Here is an 18129-nt window from a genome sequence, read left to right as displayed (position 1 = left end):
TACACTCAGTCAAATCAGTCAAAACAGTTCTCACCTCTCCATCCTTGGCAAGATGAGGAAATGGTTTTAGAGCCCAAATGTGATTTTAATGAAGCCTCACTTCACATTCTGTCTGCCAACTTCTTCTTTGTGAGACATAAAGTTGAAAAATGACAGGAACTGTTTCTCTAAAAATTACACCTATGTGCCACATTGCAGTGAATTGTTTTGCAGGAAGTCTACTCGCTGGATCATGGTTATACTGGCGATCTCAAAGAATTCAATACTGCATGTCCTCATTATGTTCGGGAATTCAGTTTGTTCCTTGCCAGGCATTTATGCCAAATGCTAGATCATTTCCAGGAAATCTTTACTTTTTGTTACTTTTTGGGTGCTGCAGAGAGTAATCACATCGTTCATCAACATCAACAAGGTGACCATGGCTATCACCGATCCTTTAAATACTTATTGGTGGACAATTGATGGACTTGCTTCACATGATAGTCTTCTCTCTCTTACCAGCTGACAGACTCCATTAGTTCCAGGTAACAAGCGTGTCATGGGATGAGGCAGGGGGATTCCTATGAATAAGCCTCAAGCTAAACATCCAAAGGCCGATTCACTTTGCTTTCTGAAGCCTGAATAACCTAGCATACAAAAAAATGTATGATGCACACATCATTTGGAAATGTCAATAAACATTGTGATTGAGGATAAAGAAATTGAAACAAACTGAATGTTTACTAATGATACCTGACTTACGGTGGGGCTGCCTGTGAAGTGTTCACCTCTCAGTGTCTTTGTGTGAACATGAGGGGCTGAGCTTCCTGTCCACTCTTAAGTAAAGTGAGATTCACTGGCTACACCTCTGAATCATGGCTTTATTTGTATAGGGAATGTAGGGAGAGGGGGAGGGATGAAGGGTTGAGGGGAATTGGGATGGAGGGATGAGGGCTGAAGGCAGAAATGAGAGTTGAGGAAATGAGGAGCATGTGGAGAAAAGGAGTAGTGTCTAAACTGTGGAACCCAGGAGGAGAGATTCTGGGTGTGTCTCTGCACCTCCAGATCTTGGCCCCGTAGTGCTCCTGTAGAGATGTATGGCAGAGGAGAAGAGAGAAAGAAAAACAGAACGGGGTTGGGGGGTGGTAGTGGGTTTGCGTATAGACACATGATGGCAGAACTAATTATTTTGTCTTGTTTTAAAGTGTCCACTTCAAAATGCATCTTAAATGTGAATCAAATGGACATTAATGGTTTGGCTTCTTCTCAAATTTGTGCTATTTCTGATCTGGTCTTTACTTATTTTCTCCTTCCAGACATTGACGAATGCCAGGAGAACAATGGAGGCTGTGATCACTTCTGCCGAAACACCGTGGGCTCCTTTGAGTGCAGCTGCCAAAAAGGCCACAAACTGCTCACCGATGAACGGACATGTCAAGGTCAGCAACTGACACATTGCAGGCTCCCTTTGTGTCATAGAGACATTAACTGCTTAAGTGGCAGATACTGCTTTTTTAATTGATTTACTATACACATCTGAACAAAAGCAAAAGATGACCTTAACATTTCTTTTTTTTGTGTGCTCAGCCATCTTGTCCTGGAAACATGTTTGTTGCAGCAGTGTGTAGCTGACTGCCTCATCTGGGTTTGTAGTGTTACATGCAGAATCCTCCTTGTGATCAGTGATTTGTTTGCACAACCAAAGGCAGATTCCTGGTTACAAGTTACAGCAGGCGAGACAGCAGAGCAGACTTAACACAAAATGATTTTATTAACAACAAAACCCTGAGGTGCTTCTGTCCTCTGCCCAAAACCACCAGCCTCAAATAGTGTGTGTATGTCTTGAATTAACCGTTCAGTGTCGGCGGCGCTTCTTTAATATTGTGGTGTTGAGTGTTGTTCGCCACATCACAGCATCCATGCCTGTTTCTGACACACCTTTGCCACTGAACACGGGCTGCCAGGTTTCTCCTATTCACTGACTTTACCCTGTTCAGCTTCAGCGTGACCTTAAAATGAAATGTAATGTTTCATTTGTCAGCTCTAAATGTTGTGCGGCCCATGAGCTTCTCCAGAGAAAATAGCTCCTGGTGATACACTACATGCCAGTGTTAGAGCAGATGCCAGAACTGGCTAAGAAGTCTAAGCAGACAGATTAATTGTTTGCCATAGCAGCACAGGCAGTTTCCACAAATGATTCCTTCTATTCTAAATGTTTGGAGAGGCTGAGAGAATGCCAGCAGTTAGATAAATGTCAGCAAACTCTGTTGAAACGCTGCATCACGATCAAGGGTGTGTCCCACAGAACGAAACAAAACACGCACCTGAATATGTATGTGATTTTTACATTAAACAGCTGTAGGCAACCTCTGTGTGCCCAACTCACTTTATGTAAACTCTGCTTGTGGGCTTTCTCTGAACAGGCAAGCTAAGTCCTCACATGGACATTTGCCCTGAGTATTTACCATGCCAACATCCAGGCCTTAACAACTTCCTCTGCATGACAAACTCCATTATAACATGTTGTATTTTTAGCCCCTCTAAAGCCCCACGGTACAGCCTGAAATAAACCAGGTGAGCCTGAAAAGCTGCCCTCCATTCCTCCTAGGTTAATAATATTTGGTGCTGGGCAAGTACACATAAACGCATGCACAGGCTAGCGTGCACGCACACACACGCACTCTCACAGACATCGACGTAACGGTGAATGTGAGGTGTCCCAACGTCCTTCCGATGAAGTTTTTCTGGATTGGTTTATTAGGAACTCTTGTCCTAGTTTAGCATGGAACTGTTGTATCTGTTTACTATAATGTCGACTGTGATTAATGGGCTGACCTCTTTAGTCCTTGGTGAGCAGCTTGTGTTTGTCCATATATGAGTCATTAAGACTGAAATGTCTCTGAGCCACTCATCAGGCTGACCTTTCCTTCCATTCAGCACAACAAAACTTCTGTGTTCTCAGACTGAAGCGGACCACAGTTTAACCTGTTTATAATTCCATTACTGTGGCATGAATCCAGTTCCACCATCATTGATGGGAAAGAACACCGGTGAAATGGCTTAAAACGGTAGTCATCATTAAGCAAATAAACAGATTGCATTTTGGGTAGAAAATACAATATAAAGAATAATGATGTTGGTGTTGATAAATCATGGGGAGGAGTTACAGGCTCATGTAATCTGATCTAAAACAAAAGGCTGCTGTAGTACAAGGTGCTGAAACCAGTGATTCTGCCCACACTGAACCCTGCCCACCACTGTGAAAACACCTTCATTAGACACATGAGTGTCACAACTGAACCATAGAGCAATGGATAAATAACTTGTCCGGAACTAATGAATCACTTTGTATGAATCACTCAGAGCCATAACTCTGCTGGGAAACGTTGGGTTCTGGCATTTATGTGGATGTTACTTTGACACGTACCCCCTACCTATACCGTTGCAGGCCACATGGTACCTGATGGCAGACATTTTTTCAGAAGGATAAGAAACCTAAGACAATCTATAAGAAATTGTTCAGGAATGGTTTGGGGAACATGACAGAGACTTGAACATGCTGAGTTGGCCTCCGTATCTCCATATTTATTAGGTCCATCTGTAACCTGTGCTGTAAAGAAATGTCTAATCCTTGGGCATCTATACCTTCAGATAAAGAAGTGAAAATCATCCTTTCCTGGGGATCTACATATTATTAGTTGTTAGTGGTTGTTGAGGCTGTTACATAAGGTCGGATTGTATTTTCCCACAATAATTTCTCAGACAGAGCTCCTCCAGTGCCACTTAAGACATGTTTAATATGTTCTGGTTACAAGTAGTGCTGTTCATTATGGGAAAACTTACACTGATGAAAACATATATATGTGTATTACCTTCTAGTGGATGCTATCTGCTATCAAGTTCTCAGCAGTCACGTATCTGTTCTCTTGGTTTCCTTTCAGACATCGACGAGTGCTCCATTGAAAGAACTTGTGACCACACTTGCATCAACTACCCCGGCAGCTTTGAGTGCCTGTGCAACAAGGGGTACATCCTGTACGGCCTCACTCACTGCGGAGGTAGGTGTCTGCTCGGATTCATGTCACAAAAAGATAAAATGTGTGTATGCATCTGAAAGGGAAATGCTTTTCAAAGTGTGAAAGGCGAGGAGGTCATCCGAGTGTGCGGAGACGGCTGCTGCTGAAAGCGCTCTCACACCTCACTTCCTCTGAATGGCCTGTAGCTCTTGAGAGTTTTTGGTGTGTATAAAGCACATATTGTGTGTATTTGTGTGCCTGGATTGTTGTGTGTTTACAAAATATGCAAGTTAATGTGTTAGCGCAAGGTCACAGTGTGTTTTATGTGCTGTCACACACCTGTAGCTCAGTCAACACGTACAGTTCTGACAGTCCCGACTGACGTCATTGATTTAAAGGAAGCATGATCAAGCAGCAGGAATAGGATGTATCTGCAGCATTATAAAAACAATTACAGTTTAGTTTAACTCTTGGCTGGGATGGCTGACATTTACAGATACCCCAATCGTTTTTATCCCTTGTGTCTGTGATCTAGATGTGGACAAGGTGTCTGTTGATGTGTAGGAGTTCAGACAGGCTATCCAGAGGTTATGGATAGCCTTAAAGATGAGAAGCAGAATTTTGAAGTTAGTTCAGCATGTGACAAGGATCCAGTGGAGCCGCTGCAGGGCAGGAGGGATGTGATTAATGATTGAAGGGGGATCTGGTGATGATGTGAGCAGCTGGGTTCTGGAACTGTAGCGGGTTTATGGATGGGCATGGAAGAAGACTCTGACTATCATGTTTCTGTGGTCTGTTTTAGATATCGATGAGTGCAGCATCAACAACGGAAGCTGTGAGTACAGCTGCATAAACACCCAGGGCAGCTACGAGTGTGTGTGTCCACCCGGACAGAAACTCCACTGGAACAAGAAAGATTGCATCGGTAAGCACTGACTCTGTTTTCTTCTTCATGTGAGGTGTGCACGCATGCATGTGGCTCAGGTGGTTGTCATGGTGATGTGACTCTTTGTGTTCCTCAGAGGCGGTGAAGTGTCTGCCCAATGGGAAGCCAGCACCAAGAGCCCAGCTTACCTGCACTAAGAGCGGAGGTGCAGAGGTCTGCTCGCTGTCCTGCCCATCCAACGCCCTCTTCCTCGCAGGTACTCACACACATACAAAGTTGAGGCTCATTCCATTAACATGAAATATTTTTTTCTGGTGTACTTTAGCCTAAATCACAATAAAATAGACAGGGCTGCTCATACAAGCAAGAGATTGAAGGGATGTGTTCAATCAGCCTAAATTAAAAAAAGATATGCCAGAATAACATGTTAAATGCAACTCATCTTCCACATATAAATCCCTCTATGATTTCCTTCTGAGGCATAATGTCACTGTTCTCATGCTGCACACGTTGCTGCTCTCTGGTGGAGTCAGCTGGCAGTTACAACTCTCTGTATCATTCTTCCTTTTTATTCCACTGATGGTTGTTGAGGCTGTTTATTCTCTTTATTGCTGTATTTGTGGACTCCTCAGGGGGGGCTCTCCACTCAGACTGATGTGTTTTTCACTTTGCAACGTTTTCTTGGCTTCACCCTTCCCAGCACTTCGTCTGGCAACCCTTGCCTCTCCTCCTGCAATAGTACTTATAACACACATCTGTAAATCGATTACATTCTTTGATCATGGCATTTTTTTTCCACGGTGTGGTTATTGCTCCGTTTAACTTGGCAGCCATCGTGTTAGAATGATGGATAGCTCTCAGGCATGAAGTGAAATATTTGTTTTTCTGTCTCTTTGGAGTACATCTTAATTTTCGAGGGAGGGAGCCATGTAAATTCCTGTGGCTGAAATCAGCCCCAGCTCTTATTTAATCATCTAACTTTTATGATCTCTGAAGGCTTCATCCCTCATTTCTTACTTGAAATGCATCTTTTATTACACATGAGCATTAAGAAAGTAAGACCAGATTCATACATCTCACATCTGGGCTTTAATTTCACAATCAGGGTTTGAGGTCACATGGCAGCACATCCTCCTTTGGGCTCTCTGAACACAACAGGATAATAAGATCATTAAATATTTATAGAACTCTTCACTCCTTGACTGCGTTTTCTGCTCAGGCACTAGCCAATCTAAACACAACTTTTGTTGGAATTTTTGTAGACTAAAAAACTCCCATCAAAATCTCATATGTGTTTTTATGTGTGTTTGTGTTACAGACTCAGAGAACAGCTACACACTCAGCTGCGGCGTGCCCGTCCAGCCTGGTAAAGCTCCTCAGAAGAGAAATGCCACAGCAGCTTTGCCCACCTGTGCTGGTACAGTAAACAAAGCATGATGGGAAATGGAGTAGTTGGAGCCCGATCATATATGACTATGCTTACATCCACCTCCAAGAGTTATATTCAGGACGTGTTGCGCATGCCAATCTTTATAACAGCATGTAAACACCATAGTGTTATCCCTGCATTACACAGGAGTTCCCAAAGGCTTGCGATTGTTTTTTAATGCTCATGTTACTGTTACGCAGTCAAATTGCCTTTCTGACATGGTGTAGCATTACAGCAGCGCATAGATTGAAATAGCAGCGGTTGCGTGAAAAATTCAGTTACTTGGCTACATCTTAAAGTGCAGAGCTTATAACATTTTAATGTCGTAAGAAATCGGAAGCAGCAGTAAACTCAGTGGCAGAGGCCCAGCGTGTTAACACGTCTCCTCCTATTTACACAACCCTCCATTAAATGCATATGCAATGCAAGGAAACAGGCTCACTGTGACCAAAAGCCTGCTGTGCCTGATAAATACAGCATATGTCTTTAGGGCAGAATATGTGTAGACAGCACACTTCACCAACATCAGACTGAGATTCTTCCCTAATATACGTGCACCTCTATGTCTGTTACTGATCTATGGGCATCTCATCTAGCTGGCATTTAATGCAAACTTATGAGAAACTTGACCACATTACTTAAAGAGTGAATTGTTGATGCCACACAGTCAGCAGCTGGAGATTTTTTTATGTAAACCACTAAATCAGCAGCCCAGAGTAATAAAGTCCCCAATCCACACTGCAGAGACCATGATTAATTTCCTCTTCATTTTCCATTGCCCACCACTTGTGGGTAGGAAGCGAGTGGATTGTGTCCTTGTTTCTTCAAGAATGACTATTTGTGGAGCCTATGCAGACAGAAAGTGAGAAACAACCCAAGAAGTAACCCAAGTCCAGGGATGGAAAAGGTTATGGTTTGGGTTAAAATTCTCTCTCTCTCTCTGTCTCTCCTAACATTAAACGCACAAATCTCACATCTGCATCAAAATTCTGAAACAGCTGCTGTTTACATAACCGTGTGCTCTCCAGAGGCCTGAAATCAGACTATGAGGGCAAAAACTGTCATCTTGCATTATCACAGTTCATGTAAAAGAAATTAAGTGTCACTGTGTTCTTTCTGCTGTGTATGAGTAGACACATTGGCACCGCCCATCAAACAGAAGGCCAGATTCAAGATTAAAGATGCCAAGTGTCACCTGAGGCCGCGCAACAAGGAGAAACACAGAGACTCATCCAAACAGAGTCTGCAAGGTACAGGACGTCTCACACTGAGCATTACACACCCAGCAGCATGTCAGCTCAATATCAATCAATTATATCGACATGTGCACCTAAGTGAATTTGTCTGTTTTTCTGCCTGAAAGGAGGCCAGTTTCCCTGCACCGATGACTGCCAGGTTACTTTTGTCAACCTCAAATGTGACTCATCTAAGAAGCGCAGACGAGGACGCAAATCGCCTTCAAAGGAGGTCTCCCACATCACAGCTGAGTTTGAAATGGAGATGAAGGAGGAAGAAGCCTCAGGTGTGATGATCCTTCTTGTACTGCTCTTGGAATTTAATAGTAAACATACATATAGTGTGAAGAGATTTAATAGAAGGTATTACATTTGAGAGAAAATCTATATGATGCGACTCTATGTCATGTTTACCTCAGACTCTTGTAATGTGGACTGTGTGCGAGAGAGGATGAAGCAGAAGCTGCAGAGCGCCATGCGGACACTCAGAAAGTCCATCAACAAACAGCAGTTCTACATCCAGTTTTCTGGGACAGAGTACGAAGTGGCCCAGAAACCGTCCAGGGTACCAGAGGGTGCTGAGACCTGCAGCACGGGACAAGTCCTCAGAGATGGAAAATGTGGTAAGGCGGGAGGTTAGAGGGATGTCTGTTTGTGTTTCTGACACAACCAGGTGCTCTGTGGTTTCAGGAAACACTTACGTGTGTGTGTTTCCTCAGTGAGCTGTGGTGTCGGGACGTTCTACAGCGGAGAGCAGGAGCAGTGTGTCCAGTGTTCTCCTGGTACATACCAGGATACTGTGGGTCAGCTGTCCTGTGAGCCATGTCCCATCACAGAAGGTCAGGGCATTGCTGGTGCCAAGAATGTGTCTCAGTGTGGAGGTAAGTCACCCGTTGTATGGTACACACACACACACACACACAAGATGACTAAAATGGCAACAGATCCCTGAAAAGAGTCATAAGAAACAACATTTAAGGAAAATCTGTGTTTCATATGTTTTTATGCTGAAAAATACAGCAGCACTGCAGTTGTGTCTTCTCTAGCACCATCTTGTGGCCATTATAGCAAAGTAAATCTGATCAACTACTGTGAACAGGAAATCAGTGTTATTTAGGGTTTTTTAGCGTTATTAACTGACTGATATTACACATTAACTTAAAAGGCTACAAAGACGAATGAATAAATACGTAAATGAAAATAGAGACAGATGTTTTTGGGTCTGTCCCTCAGGTCAGTGTCCAGCAGGTCAGTTTTCTGCTGATGGGTTTCGTCCTTGTCAGCCTTGTCCACTTGGTTCCTACCAGCCAGAGCCAGGCCGGGTTCTGTGCTTCCCCTGCGGAGGAGGCCTCATGACCAAGTATGAAGGATCTGTCTCCTTCAGAGACTGTGAGGCCAAAGGTTAGCCTTCACTGAAATGTCTTTTGTATTAGCATGTTATCCTGCTTGTGTTTTCTGTAGACTCTTGGTCACGTTAAATATTCTGCAGACTTTCTCTTGTGTAATGTGTGCATTTTAATGCAGTTCAGGTATTTGCAACAACATAAGTCGTTTGTCAGCAGTTTCATTGTAAACGCTGCCATAAAGCAGTGCAGATGTGTTTGTGATGGCAGTTTGTACAAGTAGATGTTAAAGTCATCTGCACAGGGTTTAGTGTTTTGTTTATATGCCTGTTCTGTAATGAGTATTATCACAGCTGTGTGATCTATCATGTAAATAGCCTGCCTGCTGTTTATGTGTTTATCTTCCTTCTGTCACACTGTGTGCGTATGCTGACTCTCTCCTCTTCCTCAGTGCACTGTGCTCCGGGACATTACTACAACTCCAGTACTCACCGCTGCATCCGCTGCCCAGCAGGCACCTATCAGTCTGAGTTTGGGCAGAACTACTGCATCACCTGCCCCGGCAACACCACCACCGACTTCGATGGTGCTACCAACGTCTCCCACTGCAAAAGTAACTCTACGTTTATCCTGCCTCCACATCATCAGGTGTAATAATTATCCAGAGAGATTGATAATGTTTCTGATATTTTGTCCTCAGATCAGCTGTGTGGAGGGGAGCTCGGAGAGTACACGGGCTACATTGAATCTCCTAACTACCCCGGAGATTACCCTTCAAATGTGGACTGTGTCTGGACCATTAACCCACCACACAAGAGGCGGATCCTCATCGTGGTGCCGGAGATCTTCCTCCCCATTGAGGATGAGTGTGGAGACGTACTAGTCATGAGGAAGAGCGGTAAAGATGCTTGGAATCATAATAAAATCAATTATATATTTTTTAACAAATTCAATAAACAATAAGGCATCTTGTTTCATTTAAAACTCACTTAAGACTGTTTGTTTAAAGAGCTAAGGAGCAGCAGGATGTGGAAGACTTTAACCTGTTGTTTGTCCTTCCAGTCTCGCCCACCTCTATCACCACCTATGAGACTTGTCAGACCTATGAGAGGCCCATAGCCTTCACCTCTCGCTCTCGCAAGCTCTGGATCCAGTTTAAGTCCAATGAGGGCAACAGTGGCAAAGGCTTCCAAGTTCCTTATGTCACATATGATGGTGAGTCCTAAACCTTGTAACAAAAAGTTCAATGTTTATAAATTTATAGCAAAATTACATATTTCTCACTGAACCTTGTTATGCTGTAGAGGACTACCAGAAGCTGATAGAGGACATAGTACGAGATGGCAGGCTTTATGCCTCTGAGAACCACCAGGAGATACTGAAGGTAAGGATTACTGTGAGCCTTGCTGCCGTTACACACAAATATATAAAAATGAACACATCCTTACCTCATACGATTGCCCCTGTGTGCAGGACAAGAAGCTGATAAAAGCCCTGTTCGACGTGCTGGCCCACCCACAGAACTACTTCAAATACACAGCACAGGAGTCCAAAGAGATGTTCCCTCGCTCCTTCATCAAGCTGCTGCGCTCCAAAGTCACCAGGTTCCTGCGACCGTACAAATAGACAGGGCCCCTACACTGTCCTGTTAAAGACCTCCGTCATCCTGCGTCATTCCAAATCAAGCAACCTAAATGTTAACCCCCCCCTTCCTGTCTGCTTCTTCCCAGTCTATAATCAATGTACCCATTCTGTGACTAATCTTCATGTCCTGCTTTTGTCCTCATTCCTGCTTGATGCATCTTAACCTCTCTCTAACAGTGTAGTTGTTTTTATAGGATTTGACTGAGGGCCGGTGGTACTATTTTTTTAATGATGCAGCAGAGAGGCCCATTCACATAACCGCTGTTACATGTCTTTTTGGATTGGCATATATAATTTAGCAACTTAACCCACAGTGAAGGTTCAATATAAGAGTATTGAGTAATACTCAACTCAATAATTACAACACTTACATGCAGTAATGCTATTATAATTATTTACTACCAAGAGTTATTACATAACATCAACAATGTGCTGCAATACTGACTGACTTTTGGTGTGTGTAAAATGTAGCTTAGTGTTTGTGTGCTGGCACAGAACAACCTACAGCCTAAATGTAGCTCACAGCCTCACCAACTAAATATGAAGCTACAGCTTGTTAGCTTTGCCTAGCCTAATGACAGGAATGTGGAGAAACTGTTTTTCCTCCAGAGCAGAGACAATCTGCTTTGCAGTTAGTGATCATTAACTTTGACCAATCTGATTTTCTGTTGTCCTGCATTGCAAAGTCTCAGTGCTAAGCTAACCAGCCACTGTACACATGTTGACAGCTGTACGAGCAGTGTACATCTCCCCATATATCCTCGGAGAAGGAAGCCACTGCATGTATTTCTTACAGTGTTGCTGCACGTGTATATAAGTTGGCAGATTGTGAGGGCACATTTAACCTGCTGTATGTTGTCTGAGAGTCAAGAGTGTCAATGATTCTCATCCATCAGTCCAAAAAAACAGAAGTGTCCAGCTGTTTCTTTAAAATGTGCGGTAATAACCTGTGAAGTGAGAACAAGACGTCTTATCGTATAAAAAGAACGCAGCAGTATTTCTTAATGAACGGCTGTCAGTAAACCAGCGCATCCGTCAAACCCTGCACACACTTTACTCTTATCTTCTCACACTCCTGCACCTTGTCCAGACTCCCTCCATCTTTCCTCGCCTTTAGTCATCTAACTTTGCCCCACTTTGTTTTCTGTGTTGTGTTGTTTTGTAATATTTATACTGAAAATGATGGAACTTGCAGAAGCCCACATCTCGAAGGTTTCAGAGTATGGCGTACTGACAAATGTGTGGATGTACACAGCTGTACATGCATGATGTGTAAATGATGCAGTGGCCCACACGGAGTATGCATCCAGAACTGGATCACTTTATTGGCCCCCAATGTGCACAAAGGCAGCGATGAGAAAGTGATTGGTGCACTTAAAAAGTAAAGTGAAAATCTACATTCCACCTCATGTTGGTGCTTTTTCCATTGGAGCACAGGGACAGATTCAATTGGGGGAGTCACAAAGTCTATAATGTAATTTTTTTAATAAAAAAAAATGTATAATAACAAGATGAGATAAACTACCTGCAAGTAACAGATTGTTACTTTAGAGAGAATTGTATGTGATGTAACTAATATTTGGAACTTTAATTGCACTTGAATTTTATATTTTAAACTGTAGGGAAAAACGATCTGTTACGTATTTGTTTTGTGTTGTTTTGAAATGTGCCACACGTGGCAGCGATGAGAGAGAACGACAGCTGTGTCTCCTGTTGCTCCCACTCTGTAGCTTGCAGTTAGCCTGAAATCTCTTCTACAGAAGCCCCATTCACACACACACACACACACATATACAAGGTAAAGGGAACCATTTAGATCAAAGCTTCCAAATCTCAAAGGGTTAAGCGCACAGAGATAAGACAGTGTAAGCGTCGGATCAACCAGCACCACTACAGTTTGTGTTTCGCTGCCCAGTCCTGCTACATCCCTCAAACATGTCATATAGCTGCCAGAGAGAAGAAGCATCTCCATTAAGGCTTCTTGTATGATGGCATTACATACAGTATATACAGATGCACTTTTTCCCATTAAATAGGAAGTATAGTGTGTGTATACTATGCTTTTCCTTTATAACCCAACTAAATGTTTCTGTGTCATTCCCATTGGTACTAATATGTCTATAAATTCCTCTTACTGCGTATTGAAGATGGACTCTATATCTGCACAATGTGACTGGAGTTGAAAAACGTGTACAGAGTGTTGGTCTGAAGGTGAATGTAGTCGGAATTAGAGACATCTCCTATCTGTGTCTGTAGCACTTGAGCAGCTTCAACTGTAAGCCAGTGAACTTTATCTGTTTAAGAAGACGCCTGCCTCCCCTGCCAGGTGGTGGGGAGGGGAAAAGAAAAGCATACTATGTAGTTTCTGTAATTGGTGTTAAAGCCCCTGTTAGCATTGCTGTTGATGAGGAAGAAAGCCTTTAAGTCTTTGTGCTGGGCACAAGGAGGATGAGGTCAGTGCTACCAGCAGAGCCTCCCGAGCTACAGATTACATGACCTGCTAGGCGCTTTTCAGAGCAGAGGTTTTTGGGTTTTCCTGCACACTGTGACAGTCAACCTGTAGATAGCTGAGATAAATAGTTTGGTCAAGAAGAGACCAGTCACAAAAGCCATTAAAAGGCCTCCATTAGTCTCTGGTTAAGTCAATCTGACCTCTAGTTCCATGTTAGTCGAGTCGCACCATGTAAACCTATAAAACCATTTATTTTAAAATAAGTCGTGTCAATGCACGTTGAATAGAAAGCATTACTGCATCCACCTCCTCTTCTACTGTGAAGCTTTCCTTATATTATTCATTTTATTTAACCCTTCCCATTCCAAGACTCCACGTGCCTGATTCAGATCATCAACAGTTCTCTGCAGGAAGAAGAGCCTCCATAATATCTTATAAAACTTTGTTGCTCTTAGTATTCTGTCCACAATTTTTTATAGTTATTACTTTTCTCTCTGTTCTGGGGACGATGCATAATAGCAGCTGCTAGCTAGGAAAATGTGTTAGCAAGCTAGGATAACAGTAATAGTGTACAGTCTGTTTTGAAAGCACCAAATGGCCTAAACTCCCCACACCCTGTGTCCATGTATTTCCAAATTTTAATGACCTTAGAAAAACAGGATTGATTTTTTTAGGTCTCTGCAAGTTGATTTTCTCGGTGCACTGAAATGGCTAGAAGGTAGGAAATCAATCAAAAAGCTTTGGAAAAGCGTCTGCGGTCATGTGAAATATTTGTAATTAATAGGCTGAGGCAGGCGGTCCTGCGTAGCACTGAGCTGGTTGTTTAATTCCAAAATAATTGAAAAGTAATTTCTTTATATATATATATATATATATATATATATATATATATATATATATATATATATATATATATATATACATTGGCTGATAATCACCCCTTGAAGAAATGGAAATAAGTGTCTCACTGGATGAATTTTCCAAAATAAAAGCATATTGTTAGGTATTGTTCCAGGCCTCGCCAAATAGCTGCCACACAGACATGGTACGGCCCGCTTCCTGTTTGAGGTGGGTGCTCTTCAATATGAGTGTTATAAAAAAATATGAAATGCTCTAAAATTTATAATTGACTGCTTTTTTTCCTGAGAATGTATTCTATTGTGAATGAGTGTGTGTGTGTGTGTGTGTGAGAGAGAGAGAGAGGAATTTGTGTGCAAGTGTGTGTTTTTGTGTGATAGAGAAAGAGACTGTATGTGTGCGTGTACTTTAGTCCATTTTGTAGAGGAATAATTTTAACGTTTGTGTTAGTCGATTGTACCCAAAGAGAGAAACTGTAACGCAGTGTTGTGCCATTGTTTGGTCCAAGAAACTCCAGTACTGAACAAATTAAATAAAACAGTAGCAGAAAATCCACTCAGGTCGTCTCTTTTGTAAGTCTGTGTGGAGTCAGAGAAGAACTGCCCATATCTGCTCATTATATCTCTTATCTCTTGCTGGATGTGGCTTAGCATGCATTACACCACCACCACCACAAGCTTCAAGTACGCTTCTGTAAAATTTAGCTGACAGTGCTTATATTGCTCTTATCTTCTGTGCGGCAGATCTGGACGCCGTATCAAGAACACTCCACATACCGTTTAAGTCCTCCATCTGTCTGATTAAACCATCACAATTTCTGCCCCTAAACCTAACTGGACTGTTATAAAGTGCTGTTTTTTGACATTTTAGGATTCATAGTCATAGTATGTACAGATCCAAGTTTGACCTCCAGGGAGATGGTGTCATCAATGCTGGTAAAATGGTGATCAGTAGTAGTAGTAGTAGTAGTTGTCTCAGGGGTACATCAGGTGAGCAGGGCGGGTGTTGGACAATGCAATCATCCCACTGTTGACTGGAGCTCATTTCGTTTCTCAGAGATCAGTATAGTGGACCCTTATAGTCCATCCACGGTGGTCACATTAGTCCAACAACCTACTCCAATCCAAGGTAAACTGGGACATTTAATCCCTGCAGCAGGAAAATACAGGACAAGGATCCAAAGCACAGCAGCTATGAGGGAATCATTTGTTCTGCAATGGCCTAGACCAAATGAAATGCTGTGGTGGGACCTCATGAGTATTGAATGTCCAAAAATCTCAATAAACTAAAGCAATGTTGTGAAGAAAAGTTGACTGAAATTCCTGCACACCCATGTGAGAGACAGACAAAGCCATAAGATCTTCTAATTATTGCCGCTGAAGGTGGATCTACAAGCTCTCGCCTACATGTCTTTTCTCTTTTTTTTTGGCTTCATTTTTCGGCTTGACACAAAACATAAGTGACACGTTTGCCCCCCTTGTCTCCTGCTAGTGCTCCTGGTTTGTAAAATCAGCAAACTGGAATAGAAATATCCATTACTTTTAGCCTGCACAGAGCTATAATCCATCACAGCATGACACTTTCATTTGATTTGGTCAGAGTTTGAGTGTTTTTGTGTTGACTCTGAGATGAGTGTTTTTCTGTCAGTAAGGTGACACCCCCAGGAAGAAGAAGAGAAATAAACATGTCACCCTCCAAACTCTGGTGATGTATCCCTGTCTGCCTTATTTTAAATAATTATTATTTTAAGGACATCAACAGAGGAATTACATGTGCTATTACAGAACAATGGGTGTAAGTATATTAACCCAGCTGTAAGCAGGCTGTAACTCTGACTGACAGTGGCAGTGTCCTTTAATGACGAGGTTCACAGCCTGTTTAGAATATTACTGTAACTGCTCAGCTGCTCTGATGCTGGTCATTAATCATATTTGACAGGTGATCTGATATTTTCTACGTGATCTTTCCAGGACGTCCAATCAGCAGCCAGCATCTGCAGGCGACTGCGACTGTGCCAGATGCTGAGATTACTCTGCCTTCACTATCTTGTCGCCTTCGCTCTGTCAGTCGCTCTGCTGAAAGTTCAGTGGATATGAAGTGATAAAGACACAGCTTAGCTTGGGAAAAAATGTTCTCTAATTACAGATTAATCTAATGCATGCATTATGGGTCTGAAAATGCCACTGTATTCTGTTTATCTCCATTATGCATCATACAAAATGTGCTTTAACACAGGATTGAAATAAACGGATTGATTTGAAGCTTGCTACAGGGCAACCAGAATGCTGCGTTTTCATTGGTCAAGGACACAAACAAACCTCAAGAGCACAACATATGCTGACTAAATTACCTGCAGTATTCTGTGCAACAAAAACATACATTGATCCTTCTCAGACAACATGCTGCTTGTGATAGGCCATGATTGAGTGACTGATATGTAGCTCTAATTTTAACACACTCTTATAGTTTAGGATTTTTAATATAATTTTACAAACTCAAACCAGACATAAATATTCAACTGTCCAATGATCAACTTCCAGAGCTGAACAATAAAGTGCAGAAATTGCAATTCTACAAGTGACCACTTGAGGCTGATTCTAAAAGCGGGTTAATCCGTAACAATGCATAAAGAAGGGTGTGACAGGTAATATAGCTAACATGCTATCACACATATTTAAAGGCAACTTTACAATCCAGTCAAACTTTTGCACTAAATCAGATATTCACTCTTCACTTTTCACTATTCACTTTTTTTAAATTATGAAATCCCTTATTCCTTTTTTTTTACTACTACTACTCTATGAAAGAAGTTCTTTTAAATCTAGCTATAGTCACAGGGTTATTGCTTACTGTGTGTTGTATTGTGCTGTGTAAAGTTAAAAAAGCTTGTTACCTTTACTAAAAAGAAGGCTAATATAAATCAGAACTATAGAATGGTCAAACAAAAACAAGTGTTACTGTAAAGGACACTAAAATGCTCTGTATATCTGAGGAGAACAATAGAGTGATGTGTGCATGAGTGTGTGTGTGGTTGGATAGTGTCCCCCAGATGGCGCTCTCTTCTCACCCTGCAGCTCTGGAAGCTTCCACTTAAACTTTGAGCGCTGGTGGCTCTCTCTCTGTGTGTGTGAGCTCCAGATTGTGGTCTGTTTGTTTAGCTCATTACAGGCCTAAATCCCAGTCCAATTACCTGCGGATAAACAGGAGCAGAGGTGGTGATGTGCTGTAAAGCTGTAATTTGACTGATTATCCCTCACACAGGCCAGAAATGAGGGAGAGCATTCAATTCAGCTTTTGGCTTTTTAGAGTTTAGCAGGACAATACCAGTTATTGATCAGGTTGTTTTCCATATCAATAACAGATATTGCTGATTAATGTGTGGACAGACACCTCAGGTTTGTCCTAAAGTGTGTCCTCAAACAAGCCGTTTAACCGCCAACTGCTGCCTCAAAGCTGCACAGTTGTATACAGCTGTGTGTGTGATGACTTTTGTATTGTGGTGTGTTTACACAACCGCATGATGTGTGAATGATCACACACATGTCCATATATGTGTGACTTTCACACATATGCACTGTATATATTATATATATAAATATCAGAACTATGATATGATCCATGATATGTGACAGTGATGTCACACAATAATCTGTAAAATAATCCTATAATCTGATTATTGATCATTAGGAACTCTTGGTCACCAAAGATTGTCCCCTAAACACAATCACAAATGCAGACCTGATTTTTTTTATAAATACATAAAGGGCTCCAAAACTTTTTACACATTCTGAGGGAATTTATTAGAATAAATTAGGCTACATCCGGGTTATAGAGTTCATGACCCGCTGCCAGACCTCGTCTGCGGTTGTGTGACCAGGGTGAGCTCGCCGCACGCATGTTGCTCCCGGTCCTCCCTCCCTCCTGTGCTCCTCCTCATTGTACCGCTCATCGCGATATACGAGAGAGAGAGAGAGAGAGAGAGAGAGAGAGAGAGAGAGAGAGAGAGGAAACGGATCCCTTCACCACGCTGCGCCGGTGCACCACGGGGTGCGCATTCAAACTGACCAGCGCGTCTCTGTGGCAGCGCAGACACCGTCCTCTCTACACATCCATCACAGAGTCTCGTCGCAGCTGCTGTCCACCGGAGCCGGTAAGTTGATTCTTCTTCTTCTTCTTCTTCTTCTTCTTCTTCTTCTTCGTTCCACAGAGCAGACATTCACCCTGAGGAGCCCGCATAGCTTTGCTTTTTCCTTGGGTTAATCTCTGCTCCCTGATCTGCTCTGCTCT

General features: G+C 42.4%; 1 protein-coding gene across 4 annotated transcripts in view; it reads left to right on the top strand.

Moving 5' to 3' along the window:
• scube1 (signal peptide, CUB domain, EGF-like 1) overlaps nt 1-14375 on the top strand; it is a 65550-nt gene extending 51175 nt beyond the window's left edge. Inside the window, exons 9-23 of one of the 4 annotated variants that reach the window (XM_028397716.1) lie at nt 1296-1418; nt 3921-4037; nt 4798-4920; nt 5018-5137; nt 6200-6298; nt 7444-7560; nt 7677-7832; nt 7965-8168; nt 8265-8426; nt 8779-8946; nt 9340-9501; nt 9589-9786; nt 9951-10103; nt 10193-10272; nt 10362-14375. In XM_028397716.1, coding sequence (XP_028253517.1) covers nt 1296-1418; nt 3921-4037; nt 4798-4920; nt 5018-5137; nt 6200-6298; nt 7444-7560; nt 7677-7832; nt 7965-8168; nt 8265-8426; nt 8779-8946; nt 9340-9501; nt 9589-9786; nt 9951-10103; nt 10193-10272; nt 10362-10514 — 2135 coding nt within the window. In that variant the 3' untranslated portion in view covers nt 10515-14375. Of the gene's footprint in view, nt 1-1295; nt 1419-3920; nt 4038-4797; nt 4921-5017; nt 5138-6199; nt 6299-7443; nt 7561-7673; nt 7833-7964; nt 8169-8264; nt 8427-8778; nt 8947-9339; nt 9502-9588; nt 9787-9950; nt 10104-10192; nt 10273-10361 lie in introns of all 4 variants that reach the window. The other 3 variants (XM_028397735.1, XM_028397743.1, XM_028397726.1) reach the window with 3 other exon arrangements.
• Nucleotides 14376-18129: the final 3754 nt, after the last annotated feature.

Source organism: Parambassis ranga, chromosome 2 (assembly GCF_900634625.1).
Source record: "Parambassis ranga chromosome 2, fParRan2.1, whole genome shotgun sequence".
NCBI classification, from domain to species: Eukaryota; Metazoa; Chordata; class Actinopteri; family Ambassidae; genus Parambassis; species Parambassis ranga.
This window is presented reverse-complemented; position numbering and strand designations above follow the sequence as displayed.